General features: G+C 35.0%; 1 protein-coding gene across 3 annotated transcripts; it reads right to left on the minus strand.

Moving 5' to 3' along the window:
* Positions 1-2,837: 2,837 nt before the first annotated feature.
* LOC107041028 (elongation of very long chain fatty acids protein AAEL008004) lies at positions 2,838-14,033 on the minus strand. 3 transcript variants are annotated; one of them, XM_015261385.1, is made up of 4 exons: positions 13,892-14,033; positions 5,639-5,720; positions 5,295-5,566; positions 2,838-4,372 (listed from the first exon to the last, which is right to left on the minus strand). In XM_015261385.1, the coding sequence occupies exons 2-4, from the start codon at positions 5,682-5,684 to the stop codon at positions 3,857-3,859; spliced, it is 834 nt and encodes a 277-aa protein (XP_015116871.1). In that variant the 5' UTR covers positions 5,685-5,720; positions 13,892-14,033; the 3' UTR covers positions 2,838-3,856. The 3 variants fall into 3 exon arrangements, with proteins under 3 accessions (XP_015116871.1, XP_015116869.1, XP_028982143.1); XM_015261383.1 differs by lacking the exon at positions 13,892-14,033 and adding an exon at positions 11,544-11,729; XM_029126310.1 differs by lacking the exon at positions 13,892-14,033 and adding an exon at positions 5,881-5,988.
* Positions 14,034-14,946: the final 913 nt, after the last annotated feature.

Below are 14,946 nucleotides of genomic sequence, written 5' to 3' on the forward strand. Positions count from 1 at the left end.
GAATCAGTTAATTTCTTGAATATTTAATTTCTTGAAAATTGAATTATATGTGATGTTCAATTTTCACGATGAGCTTGGAAATTCAAGCTTTCATTGAAAAATCAATGATTATTTAACTCGAAAAACCCAATTTTCTTGAATTTTTAAGATGAATGAGAAATTTAGTGAACGCTTTCATTAGAAATTGAATTCAACCCCACATCATCGAAAATTCAGATGACGCAGTGTCTGAAATTTCAAGAAATTTCCAACAGTGTAGGTGGCATGGTAAACTCCTTAATCGTAATAGATCTTATGGACAGCAATAATTACTATATTACATAGTAAAGGTTCTCATGTTTCTTTCTTATATTTTTTTCTCCCACTTCTTACTTATTTAGATTTTTTCTCCCAGGCTGTACACCCTAATCTGTTATAATATGAACAATATCCGAGTACATACTATCTAGATAAATTACAAATTCAAATTTCACCGCGATCTCCTCTGAAGGTACACTGAGCCTGAATTAGCGAAGCGGTAAACCGATTTAACTCGCCTCAGCTCATCGCTGAGTTTTCGAGGAATATCTTTGAATCCAAGCGAAATAGCCAAATAGCCATTATAATCATTTTTGTAGCTCTCAATTTGCTCTATAAGAAAGGTTATTACAAAAAATTTGCTATCTCCCTTAGCTTCCGAGATATTCCCTAAAAAATGGCCAATAGTCTAGATCGACTTAAACCTGTTTACCGCGCTGCTACTGAATTTCTTTTTTGAAAATACTCCACTTGATGGCTTCCATCTAGATCAGAGTACCTTAAATGCCTACATAAGTCCCAAATTTCGAATAATCCGCGACGGAATTCTTCCTTTCGGCATTGTCACTGGGGTATACAGAGTACATTCGTCGCAGTTTCACAGTGATAGTGAAGGAACTCACACGTCAGTGTTGCTACGATCCTCGGTGAGTAAACTGTGCATGAGTCATGGATGACAAAGTAGACCCAAATTCGTACAGGTTACCGAGAGGGGTAACGGTGAGATTTCAGATTTTATACATTTTCGCGATTTTCTAGATTTTCTAGATCAGAAGGGCTTTCTAAGACCATCTCGAGAGGACTATACTCTTCAATTTTGTTTAGTTAATTTTGACTATAATATATACTACAATTACGCAGAACCCCAAGGTCCAATCTAGAATTCACGGAACTTCTCTGAAATCTATTTTTCAAATTATATTATCTATTTTTCAAATTTAATTTTCCACTTTCTGTCAAAGGTTCTATCAAAACTCGTTCAACGTCGGTTATTGCTGACATTTGCTATTTAATTTCATTATTCACAATTTCTTGTTGATAGTTAAAATTCAAAAACTAATCCGTTCATTGGAGACACGCACGACTGAATAAAAATTCGATTTCAAGGCAGTTCCGAATCTTGTTTTCATTGAATATTAGCTAATTTATAAATGATGATCCTGAAAAATTGATCAGGCACTGATAGGGTGGATTGGATCCTGACTGCCAGGGACCCTCGTGACCCTCGGGCTAGTCAGTGTCACTGGGTCCTCTAATTTTCCCATCTCTCAAAATTCCCATGAAGGAAAATAAACAAATTATCACACATGCAAGATTCCACAAATGCATACATACAGACATTATCATAAAATAGCGTATTCGGGGGCTTTGCGTCAGACTATATCTATACCCGATAGTTCAAGCGCAATGACGGATTAGAAATATGATGGCACAGAAATTTTTCGTCGTTCTTCCTCATATTCTTGTTTCCGAATGGAAGCATTGCAATCCCTCGATTTCCACATTCTCTAATTTCGATTGGAAATGATGTAGAATGGTCTGAAACGTAAAAATACGAAATTTGGCGACCATTTGAGAAAATTAAATAATTAAGTGGCTAAAGTAATTCCTAAAAATCTGAATTTTTGTCAGATTATGGGTCTTAATAAAGACTAACTCTGTACAAAATTTCAGCCCGATAGACATAATAATTGTGGAGAAAAAGCTATTCGTTTTCAAATCGTTTTCCGCAAATATTTTCAAAACTAGTGGACCGCTTTCGATTTTTTTGTTTTCAAAATATTCGTTTCGATGACTTCTATCTAAATCAACGAAAACATACTCGTTCGTATAAAGTTTTCGAGACATTCCCGTTTTTCCATTTTTTCATAAAAAAACTTCGTGAACTTGTGCAAAAGCCTGTGCAAAAATCGAGATATCAACTTGAAATTTGGACAGAAAATATGTATACCCGCTCATACGAAGTATTCCAAACATTGAAATTTTGACAGCACCCATGGAGATGGCAGTAACCGCCTGAAATTTTCGCTGTTGGTTAGTGCTGTGAAGCTATAAACTTTTGTAATATTTCAGACCATTCGGAAGCCCGCCGTCATTGTATTGATGGCGAAAAAAAATAAGACATCACTCAGTGACATGCTCACTGTCACGTGGCGCGCTGTCATATGTTCGCTGTCCCCTGCTTGTTTATCATACCGGCACAATAATTTTACTGGCAATGTTCTCTTTATTTTTTACAAGTGTACACGACTGTCAGTCATACACAATTAACACTAAAAATCATCAATTGAGGGAGTAAAAATTTAAGGAGAAAGAGAGGATGAGGAATAGTTACGAGGAGGTGAAGATGAGGTTCGTGGCTATTTAAAATAGCCGGAAATGAAGGCCGCTCGGGTCCCACAGTCCTGACCTTACGACGATTGACCACGGCAGTGAATATGCGACGCACCATGATTCAGTAGATTTACTCAGCTACAATTAACATTTCTTTATTTTACAGATAATCTTCAATAATAATTGCATAATATTCGCCCGCATGGTTTCTTTCAATCTCTTTATTTTTTTTTCTTTCAAATTTCTTTCAACAAATACAGCTGAAAATTTTCATGTTGCATAACAACAAGTCACATTTTTGTTAGGATATATACTAAATTATTAATGAACATTACGATAATGATGGTAAGTTTGTTAACACCTCTGTAGTTGAATCGTTAATTTTATCGTGAAAAAGAAGAATTCCATTTATACGCGTTTGTAATGCATATTGTCAACCGATCTACCAACAGGCAATGTGCTTAAAAGAATGACGTCAAATTCGTCAATTGAAAAATTTTCTGAATTTCCGACGAAGCAACGTGAGTGCCACGCAGGGTCAACACCTCGGAAATTCTTCAGTGCCTGTTATTACAATTTTGTTACGCAAACTTCCAGAAATATCATTTTTCAATAAGATTAACACAATCATTAGACAGATCGCCTTTTGAAAATTGTCGCTTTTCATTGCGATATTTTCGATCGGCGATCTCCGAATGCCGAAAACAATGTCGATTAGTAGCTAATTTTTTTTGTCCAATCTCTCATCCTAGAATTTGTATTTATGATTCGACTGAAATCGTGAGTTTGTGGCGTTCATTTTGTTCAGATTTTAGGGGCAAAGAAGAGCAGAATATATCGATAAAATGCTGACATTTTTGAAATACTAGACATTAGTAAAAAATGGTGCCGATGTTCCATCGGCCGGTAATTATTTAATGCACTGTGATCATTATGCATGTTTCAAGGTGAAAACAAAGAGACTGATCGATATCGGTCGATGACCTATCCACGAGATTGCCATCAAAGTAGATTTTCCCATTACCGATTGATCCATAATCGATTGAAGTTGTTTCTTTTTTGTAACATGCCAACCTACACGTGGATTTGACGAAACGTTTCTGATTCTGGCTGAACATATGGTACTGGATAGATCGGTCTGAATCCGTCGGTAAGTGACCGATTGTTCGATTATGTGAGGTAGATCGATGGAAATGAGAGATCGATTGTATTTTTCCTCAATCGGTCATTCCGATTTTTCAATTATCAATTTTCTCTTTGTTTTTGTGTGTCCTGCTTCAACTTGTTTTTCTGGTGTGAAGTAATTTTTCACGTAGAATGAGCCAAATAAATAAATGAAAAAAAGGGAGTTTATCGTCAATAGGACAGACAAAACTTTAGGGAAACTGCAGTCTAAGAAGAGATGGTGGAAGTTATGAATGAAGATTATAGAGAATTGTATGAGTTGCAGGCGTGTTAAGTACTTTTTCCACCAGAGATATTTTTCCATGTGTGGGCCGAAGGCTGAGAGCATGTAGTATCCGTACATTATTATGTGGATGAAGGAGTTGATGAGACCTAGAAGGGTGCATTGGCCACCTGGGAAAAATCGAATGGCTATCCACGACGACGCTATCATTATTCCGTGGTGCCAGATGTGGAGGAAGGATAATTGACGATTCTTCTTGCGGAGGACGAAGAATACAGTGTCACTCAGTTCAATCAACTTGCAGATGTAGTACAGCCATACTGCACGTGCCATCTGTAATAATAAATTGGGTTTCAGCCCTGCGGCTATTTTTTTCAAATTTGTTCCGTGGATTTTCGTCAATATTTCAGAATTAAGGAAGAGTAACGTCTTATAACAGAAACAGACGAGCGCACGCGGTACGTACACTTATCTATTATTCAGGTTTGAAATTGAGGAATGAATTTGAAATGAACTTCATTATGACGAAAGCGGATATAAAATGGACATTCCTACGTAAAACAGCACGCACAGGGATGCGCTTGTCAATTTATCGGAAACATCGATTTTTCATGCCCAAACATCGATGTTTTCACCGGCCGATTAATCGATTTTCGATTCTTTTTTCCGAACATCGATGTTTTTGAACGAACTAAGAAATTTTTTCGTTTTTTTATCGAATAAAATAATGTTGATTGATTGAGAATGAAAAAATAATAATAAATCGCAATCAGAAGTAATTATTTTCTAGAGTATGCGCGTTATAAATGGTAAGTTCAATTGTCTCTTTTTTTTTTAATTTAAATTTTTAACAATTATTGTAGCTAACGTCCGAAAATAGTCAATATATTTTTTTCAATTAATAAACAAAAATCCTGTTTCGAGATTCAAAATTTAACTGTCCAGCAGTACTTATCATTGAAACATAAGTTCCTCGGGTTGTATTTTTTGAAGATATATTTTTCAAAAAAAAATGAGAAGAAAAAAATTATAAAAAAAATTTTTTTCTTGCGTAATGAGAAAAAACATCGATTTTTCAATAATCGATGTTTTTTAAAACATCGCCCATCTCTACTTATACTGCCAAAATCTTATGTCTGAGCCTGATTTCTGACCCTTCAGTTTCGCCACAAGAAATTGGCGAAACTCATGGGAAACTTGTGAGTGGTAGAGTTGTAATCTTTTAAAATGAACTAGACTTCAAAATATTTCATACCCGCAACGCCTTGGGATTATAAGATCGATCGACCGGCTGACAGCCAAAGCTATAATCATTCCACCATCCACTGACAAGTCCTTCGTGAACTAACACTATACTCAGTACGACTTGTAGAAAATTATAAACGATTAGAACATTTTTCAAGGAGTATGGCTTCTTGTCCCGCATGTATCTGGGCCCGGCATAGGTACTGAAGTAAACATACGAAACGACTATCATCACGAGGGGGCCAGGACCTGTGACCAGAAACCAATCGGCAGTTCTTGGATCTAAAAATAAAAATTTGTAAATTAATCAATATCATCTTTCTCCATTTATGAAAATATTATTTCTCTACATACCAGTTTTATTGTGTATGTCATTGTACCAATCGACTACTCCTGGCATTTTGTACTATTCGATTTTTGGCCCAAATTTAATTGCCTAAAAATAATGAAAAGGAATAACTTAATTAGTAAACGATTCACTCAGAATAATATACGGTTGGAGAATGTATATCCGAAAAACCCAACGTTCAATAATTACGTAGCCAAAAATAAGGAAAAATTATCCAAAAAATCATGTCCAAAAATCATCAATTTACCTCTTTCCGTGCAAAAATTTCCGCTCCGTGCAGTAGCATTTCCTGTGTGAGTTTTGAAATTTTTCAAAAAATAATATGTAAATTGTTAAAGAGAAAAAAAAATCCATCTGTCCGAAATAATTTATTTTCTTTAGGATTCCTATTTTGGGAAATATGTTGTTCTGAAAACTACTATAATTTTTTAGACACTTCAAAAAACGACCCGCGGCGGGTTTCCCTCATAGTGTGACCAATCTAGGGTTACGCGTCTTAAGTTTATGACCGCATGAAGAGGCAATCGCTAATTTCAACCATTAATTTTAGAGAAACTTCCCATGTTCACAGGACCATTTTCCATTAACATGGAAATTCATTTCGAAATCCTGATGTCATTCAATTGTGCACTGAGAGAAAAATATAATTCTTCTGACTATATTCCATCACCATCGAATTATAGTCAAAAAGTCCTCAACAATTTTTCATGGGTTACGGTAACTATGGCCGGAGAAGTAATTACTACAGTGGAATGTAGTCATTGCAACTATTTTATAGTTCCCCTCACGATAGATTTGTCATGGTTACTTTTGAACTTTGGTTAGTTTAACTGCATTTTGATTTGCAAAAATTACGCTTGTGACTATAATGTTATGTGCCGCATACAAAAAAAAATCGTATCGTTCACCAAAATGCCTCAACTATTTTCTTATTGTAAATCGGACTTCAGATTTTTCTCTCAGTGTGGAGTGAGTAGTCTTTGCTACGAAAAAATAGCCGAAGGAAAAAATAGCCGATGGGTAGTAACACGGGTTTTGTGTTTTGCAACCGCCAAAATGACCGCCTGCCGAACTCTATACGAAATTGCAACCTATTTCTAATAGTATTCACTACATTCGACCGCTAATCTTTCGCATTTTCTCACCATTGAAATGATACTATTTCCCACCAACCTCAATTTCTGCACGAGATTTGACGAAGCTACATGATTCTCCCTGAAGGACAAAGAAATAAGCAGACGCGTAAATCAAGGCAAACAAGATCATTTCATCGCATTATTGGATACCCTGGGCGTTTCCCGTATACTTGAATTTCGAGGAACGAGTGCTCGTCCTTCAATGGTAGCACCGGACAAAAGAAAGTCGAGCAACATGTTCACACATCACAAGTTGTTTCGAAACAATTTACCATTTACAATGTTTATCTCTATCTCAATTTCACATCAGTATTTCCGCAAAACGATGATGATCATTTGTGATTATTTCCTTTATATCCAATAATGGATCTTACTCAGAGGAAATTATAGCTATTATCCGTCGTCCACAATACATGCAGTGGGATAATGACGAAAACCTGATCATTTGCGGATAAGATCATTCCTTTATTTCACATTCTTCGGGAAAAATGAATTCATGCGTTTTCGAGGACGAGTGATCGCGGGAAAGGAGATCAATGGCCACACAGGAGAATGAGTGAGTTGGACACACACTGAGAAAAAAAATTACTTCTGCCAAGTAAATTTACTTGCCACAAGTAAATGCATACAAATATTTGCATTTCAGTAGCGAAGCGGTAAACCGGTTTAAGTCGATTTAGACTATTGGTCAGTTTTTAATGAATATCTCGGAACCTAAGGAACATAGAAATTTTTTGTAATAACCTTTTTTGTAGCTCTCAGTTCGCTCTACAAAAAAGGTTTTAATGAAAATTTCGCTATTTCTCTTGAATTCGGAGATATTCCTCGAAAACTCAGCGAAGGGCTAAGTCGACTTAACCCGGTTTACCGCTTCGCTACTGATTTGAAATGTGTGGATTTTCTTGTAGTTGGCAAATTTACTTGGCAAAAGTAATTTTTTTTCTCAGTGCAGAAATATCATTAATTCAAGAACAAGAATTTTCTTGCTGTGAGAACCATCGAAAAGAGATCATGTTTTTGAATGAAATAATGGATTTATTCAGAGAGCTCCTAATAAGGCCCATTAAAACCTAAATTAAATGACTCACTCACAGGAAAATGAGTGAAGGAGACTGTTGTTGACGGCTATTAATAGAATTATCAAAATGCATTCCTGTCGAGATAAAAATAGCCAATTTTTCGCCGCTGCTAATGTCATTGCGATTTTGATAATTTTTATACACCACTTGTACATTTTTTAACGTTCATATGATTATGATATGGTAATCGGTGTGGACTACCGCATACTTGCATAGACACTACTCCAGTAAATGCATATGTGCACCGGACAACATCAACTGTTTACACTTCCCACATTCTCAATGTGATCCACCTTGAGGCTCGCTCGAGTGACCGTCAGTTGTGATACGCATGTGCCATTAGCATCTGTGATTGTAATTTTTTTAATGGATTCTGAAGAGATTCTTTACACTTGCAGTTAGTTGAAATGTATTACATTGGTCAAGGGAGATGAAAAATGCACGCTTTTTGGCTGGAAATTATTTGAAAAAATTAATAATTCATCTTCTCGATGATATGTCATGATTATGAATATCTTGACGAGTTGTTCTTGCACGTTGACGCTTCATTAACTTTTTTTCCTCCGCTTTTTCCACGTGAACAAATACACGGAGAGAAATATTCAATTGCGGAGCGAATTGTGGTTGGGGGAAATTTTATGGAACTGTCGCGGAATTTTTCCAGAGCGCTCCGTCATTTTTATCTGAATCTCCTGTGAGAAATTACGATACCGTCACTCAAATTTTCTGAGTGGATTTCGTAATCGGTGAGCGAATTGTGAGTTCCGTAATTTTTACTGAACATTTCTATCCGTGTAGGTGGTAGATTTTGATGAATCAGCTTCGAATGCTGATGGAAGAATCATTTTCATTGGACGCACCTTTCGAAATGAAAAGAAAATCTTGAGAAAACGACAAATCCGTTCTTTCCATAAAAAATTTCAGCGCAATTATTTTCACTTGATTGTCCGTCATTCGAATAAGAGAATTACACAAGGGAATTGAGTTGACACATGATAACTGCGGAAAGATATTGCAAAACGTATTGATGATCGTAACCAATTCCTCGTAACGATTCTCATCCAATCACTATAACTCGTGCTTATTCGCAGTGAAACATGGTATTAGTAACGGCCTGTGAGCTCTGGTGTCTTATGGATATTCACGCAGCATAGTATTAAGGTAGCTCTACCCTTACGGTAAATTCAAAGAAATTTGAAAACTGCAAAAAAATTGCAGAAAACTCGATTGGATTCAAAATTCTAATTTTTTTTTCAATTTAATTATCGTTGTGATTTTCCAAAGAAGAAATGTTTAAAAATCAGGATTTAACCCAGTGTCTTATGTGAAAAGCAACATTTCGATTGTAATCAAAGATTAAAGTCTCAATTTTTTTTCATCAGATGTGAAAAAATCAAGAATTTTTTTGACACCTCATAAAAAATAATCCGCCGTTTTGCAAACAAGTTTTATTATGTATTTATAAGCGGGAAATGTTTGAAAAAATATTAATATTTTGCGAAATTTAATTGAGATAATACTGACTGAAAACCAAAATTTACGTAAAAATTTATGTATTGAAATAATTCGTATAGAAAATTTCCATACGATTTATTCACGTGACTTTCTATCGAGAAATTTCAAAATTCACTGTGGTCACCCCTGAAACACTAATAGATGATATCGATATGTAAAGAATATGTTCTAAATGAAAGAAAAAGCCTTGAAGGGGAACACTTTGAGTGTGTGAAATATCTGCACAAGAAAAATGTCTCACTTTCGTTGTATTTTTCAATTTATGCCCATGATTTCAATCTATTAGGAAGTTTTGTCAAAGTGAACAATAGTTATTCTAATTTTCCAATGAACTTTGATATGAAGGAGGATATACGGAAATTTCATTCCAGATAATTAGCATGACTTATGGATTCATTCCAATTTTCTAACATCACGGTCATCATTCTTCATAAACATCGCTTTTTGCGATTAATGACTAAACCACGGATTTTCCGACTGTCTGGCCGTGACAGTTCTTCAACATCAGAAATAATTGATTCGTGTCTTACTTCTTTTTGAAGGGGGATCAATGACAAATTGACAACGGTGATACATAATGGACTTTCCATATCGATAAACTACAATTATACTTGTGCATTTAATAGAATTTATAATGAGGAATGGGTTAATTAAAAAACGAAGCAAGAACGATGGGAAAAAATTCCCAGCACGTGGGATTATTTTGCATTCGCTTCATACATCACGTCTAGCCCCCTCGCAGTATTAGTTAATAATCACTGATGCGGAGCCACTTCATATGATTTCACTTGACGATTTATCAAACAAAAGGAAAAGGTCAATTACATTCTGAGTAACAACAGAAATAGGTTAATCAATGCTACAAGGAAATGAATCAAATGAACACTTAACGTAGAATGGAGCTATAGGTGTCAATCGATGTAGAGCAATTACGAACAATCGCAGTTTTTTCCTAACGACTCTTATGGCAATTATCCTTCGACTATCGATCAGATCAAATAGTGTGTGATTTGAAGAATACAGGAATCAGACGTGATTGCTTGAATGGAGTAATTTACATTAAGAAAAACAGGAAATTATAGTCTTTATGAGGAAAAAAAAATCACAACAAACATCGGAGTAAAAATCAACGGAGAATTGTAAGAATATTGTCTGAGACTTGAGTCTTTGGTGGTTGAATGGACCCGTCGAATGAGTTGTGATAAGTGATGGACGAACAAAGAAGGTGAGAAACACATTGAATTCGACCGATTTTGCTCCGTATTTCAGTTTAAAACACAATTTTTTTAGTTTTTATTTTAATAATGATCTTTTAGTATCGAATAGAACACGAGACAATTGATTTCTTTCTGAATTACTCTTTCCAACGTCTGAGAAAAGACAAATTCAGTAGCGAAGTGGTGAAAGGGTTCAAGTCGACTTATGTCCCAGTTGAGTTTTTAAGGAATATTTCTGAATCTAGGGGAGATAGCGAAGTTAAAAAAATATATATATCTCAACCTTATTGACTCAGAGAATATGCTTCAGTTTATTGACTTGGAGAGAATGCCCGTACACTGAGAGAAAAACAAACGCGTTGTCAAACAATTCTTGTTTGGGCCAACAAAATCGCTAGTTGAAAATTAGAGGAAATATAGAGGAAATATAGAGGAAAATTTATCAATAAATATTTTATCCCCAAGTTACAAGATTGCTATCATATCATTATTATTGTTTCATGTCCTTATCATGTATCAAAAGTCAATTGACGGGTTCCTTCAGCGACCAAGGACCTTCAAGTTTCAGGGCGTCCCCACTCGAGTGGCAAATAAGTCTTTGTTAATTTGGAAAATCGACCTTAAGGATGTGTTACATTCTTTTCGCCAAAAGTCACGTTTTTTAAATTTTTCTAGTAAATTGTGCATCGGATTGACGTAAAAAAATATACCGTTTTTGCGATTTATCATTACTTAACGACCCACGAAATTCCATGATCGTGCAATCATTTTCCTGCGTTGTTTCTAAAACTTTTCGGAAATTCACAAAACTTAAAAAAAAATGCAGAGAAATGATTGCACTACCATGAAACTTCATGAGTCAGTCAATAATGATAAAACGCAAAAACAAATAGTGAAAAAAACATGAATTTTGGCCGAAAGGGTGTAGTACATCCTTAAGTGATAAAATGTGGAAATACTTACGTTTCATTCAAAGAGTTGAGTAATAATAACTAATGTTAGCACACCCCTGACAAGACCTCTTGTTCGTTGCAACGTCTAGTGGACCACTGACAGTACTGAAGTAAACTCAACTCAATTGCCCTCGGAAGACTTGGGCTTGAATTTCCTGACTGGTACCCACCACCTATTGCAACCTTGTGTACGAAACTCGCCTCACAAGCGATTTCTTATCCGTTTCCAACTGACTCTACCCTCCCGCCACTTCTACCCATTGCTTGGACGAACGAACGGTTATTGGTGTTGATTTTAACGATGATTCAAGATGTTCCTTCTCCTCGACCCATCAAATGAACGACAATCCATGATTCTTTGAAATTTGCATTCTTGACTCTTCTATCTTGGTTAATGTCAGTTCTAGTTTGTTGACGGGTAAGCGGTTTTTTATGGCTTTCGGAGAGTGAGAGTGAAGGTATCTCTCCAAATAGTGGTGCGTGAAGAAAGAATGTGCAATGAAGAGAAGGAAAACAATATGACACGCATGAAAAATTCAGTGGAAACCTAGCGAATTCGCTAGAAAACTCTATTGGGGTTTCTATGCAATTTCTATTGGAATTTTAGTGAAGAATCCTATTTGTTTTTTGCGCTGATTCTATTGGATATCCAATAAAAAAAGTCAATGGATTTCGAATTTCTGTTTGAATTTTTCTTTTAAATTTTTTCTATCTGAATTATTGGGCACAAATTTTCTAAGTCTTTTCCGCTTTCGTTTTGTTTTGCGTCGCAAAATCCGAGCGAAATAGAATTTTTCAATAGAATTCCAATAGAAATCCTATAGAAACCCCACAGAATTTATATAGAATTCCAATAGAAATTTCTAGCGAATTCGCAAGGTTTTCTGTTGAATTTTTTCATACGTGGACATTTGAATTTTAATTGAATTTATAGGAAAATTCATTTGATTCCAAAAGTGTTGGATGAGAATTGATAAAAATTTGAAATTTCATTACATTAAAGAAGGAAATTTATATAGCGTTCCACATCTTTGTGACGTCGTAGGAAATGATTGGATGGGATTTGAATGAGGTAAGAGAACCGGGATTATTCTCACTATGAATCCGCAGAAATTTTCTTTTACTGAGAAAAATTAGAAAAAAATTTAAATTTCAATAAATTTTCAGTAAAATTTGAATTTTCACGATTTTCTATTATTAGAATTGAACGGTAGATAATAAGTAGTAGGAATCAAAATGGATACGACGTTTTTCACTCATGAAATTCTTTTATCACTCATTTTGTGATATCTCAATTTTTCCTTCTGTATATTGATAACAGTAAATCGTATAAATTTCCATCAATTTTTCAGAATTCATGCACTCATACAAATAGACTCCCCACGTTTTTCAGTGTTATTAACAGGAATTCCAGATTAAAATGGATAAATTATTCATGCATTCGATTCTCACCGCATAAATATATACATTTTTTGAACCATATTACGTACATTGATTCACCTTCCCAGTTGTTTATATAATACCCACATAAACATCATAATACTGACGAATATATTATACCCCCAAATTGAACCACTGCCGATAATGCCGATTTTAATATTGATGTTTGTTTTTTGGGTGCATTCAAATATAGGCAGATTGTCCTAATTATCGTCCCGGCTTTCCGGGTCAAATTTTGGATTCAGCCGCCAAATTTTGGATTCACTCTTGGTTCCACATATTAAAGAGAGTATTATCCTAAATATTTAGCCTCGTAAGTTTATCGACAGCGGAGAAACCTCAAATTTAACCATTTCTACAATGTTCTTTCGAATAAGTCAGCAGCGACGCGGGAAACCGGGTCAAGTTGATTTTGACTATCGGCCAGTTTTTGACAAATATCTCGGAATCTATAAGAAATAGAAAAATTTTTGTTATGACCTTTTTTGTAGAGCCAATTGAGGGTTATAAAAAAGGTCCTGAGGAAAGCTTTGCTATCTCTCTTAGGTTCCGAGATATTAATCATAAACTGACCAAAAGTCAAAATCAATTTAAATTTGAAGGGGTGGAAGGCCGAAAAACGCATATTTTGAGAGAAAACTCGATTTTAAGGGTGAAGAATCAATGGGACAATAAAATCACCATTTTTTTTTTAAATGAGAATTTTTCGAAAGAAACATATATATGATATTTTTTTCTAATATGAAATGGTGGAAAAATTCAAATTTGCGGTTTCTCTCCAAAATTTGGCAGATGAAACCAAAATTTGACCCGAAAAGTCGGAAAGATAATTGGGAGAATCTGCCATATACATAGAGGAATCCATTTCCATTCAAGCCTCACCTCAATTGCAAAAATTATAAAAATTTTATTGTTTACTTGTCATCTCATCCGGAGGTCACAGTTGACGATCACGATCAACGGCAGATCCATTTGGCGCTGGTACGTGCTACACCGCGACATTCAAAGTATAAAAATTATTATTGTTATTATTTCCAAAAGCAATCATTACGTTTGTACGTTACTCTCTGTCTTCTCGGCAAACGTCGGTTAAACGTCGGATAATTGTTACCTTGCTCTGATTCAGTGTATACACCTGTGTGTAATACGGAAAATTTTAGATTGAGGAATGTTGAATGGTGGGGATGAAACGAAATACATCCGCCTCAGGACAAATGGTTTTGGTACACTGACCTGGTGACGAAAAACAATCACAATAACAATTCGAGAAAGGTCGACCATTGACGATCGACGAATACAACTCCAAAGTTCGGAATCCCATCATTTGGATGAATGCAGTTGTATAAATAAATGCATCGGATCGTTCCGATTGCATTAATGAACTTTTTTGTGTTTCATTCTGAATTCATCTGGAACAATAACTTTAAAATACTTAATTCTCGACAATAAATTTTTCATACTTTAACGCACGATAATTTCTTATTTTTTTCATCCGCAACATTGTTGATTATTGGAAGTTAACATCAACTTATTGTTTTTCAGCAAGTAAAAGTGATAAATATCGCGGGCAAAGAAATTGATCTTGGTTGAACATTTGGCGATTTCTGCACTTTTGAACATGACTAAAGCCGCGAATTTTTGTTGTCTAGTAATTACGTCAATATAATTCAGATAGTGCTGATAATTATAAGCTCGTTATTTTGTGATTAATAAAACGAACATCGTTTCATTCACCTTCAAGAGTGATAAATTTATAAATTGTAAAATTGATAATTTCTTGAATCGACAAATAGATAAAAACTGCTTCAATATTCACTGTATGAATGCTTCGATATCCATTGAGTATTGAGGAGCAATTTATTTTTCACTCAAGTAGTTCGCAAATGAAAAAAGATCGTCACTGTATACATTAGATGACAAGTCGTTTCAAACATTGAAAACACCTCTGATATTGAGAAACGTGTTAATAATCG

Source organism: Diachasma alloeum, unplaced genomic scaffold (assembly GCF_001412515.2).
Source record: "Diachasma alloeum isolate Michigan unplaced genomic scaffold, Dall2.0 Dall_scaffold_00354, whole genome shotgun sequence".
Lineage (NCBI taxonomy): Eukaryota > Metazoa > Arthropoda > Insecta > Hymenoptera > Braconidae > Diachasma > Diachasma alloeum.

What these genes read in the sequence shown, in the direction of transcription:
- LOC107041028 (XM_015261385.1), bottom strand. Translation starts at nt 5,684, where the DNA reads ATGCCAGGAGTAGTCGATTGGTACAATGACATACACAATAAAACTG. An exon ending in TGACATACACAATAAAACTG is followed by an intron (nt 5,567 to 5,638) that starts GTATGTAGAGAA and finishes TTTTATTTTTAG; the next exon opens with ATCCAAGAACTGCCGATTGG. An exon ending in ATAATCCCAAGGCGTTGCGG is followed by an intron (nt 4,373 to 5,294) that starts GTATGAAATATT and finishes TTATTATTACAG; the next exon opens with ATGGCACGTGCAGTATGGCT.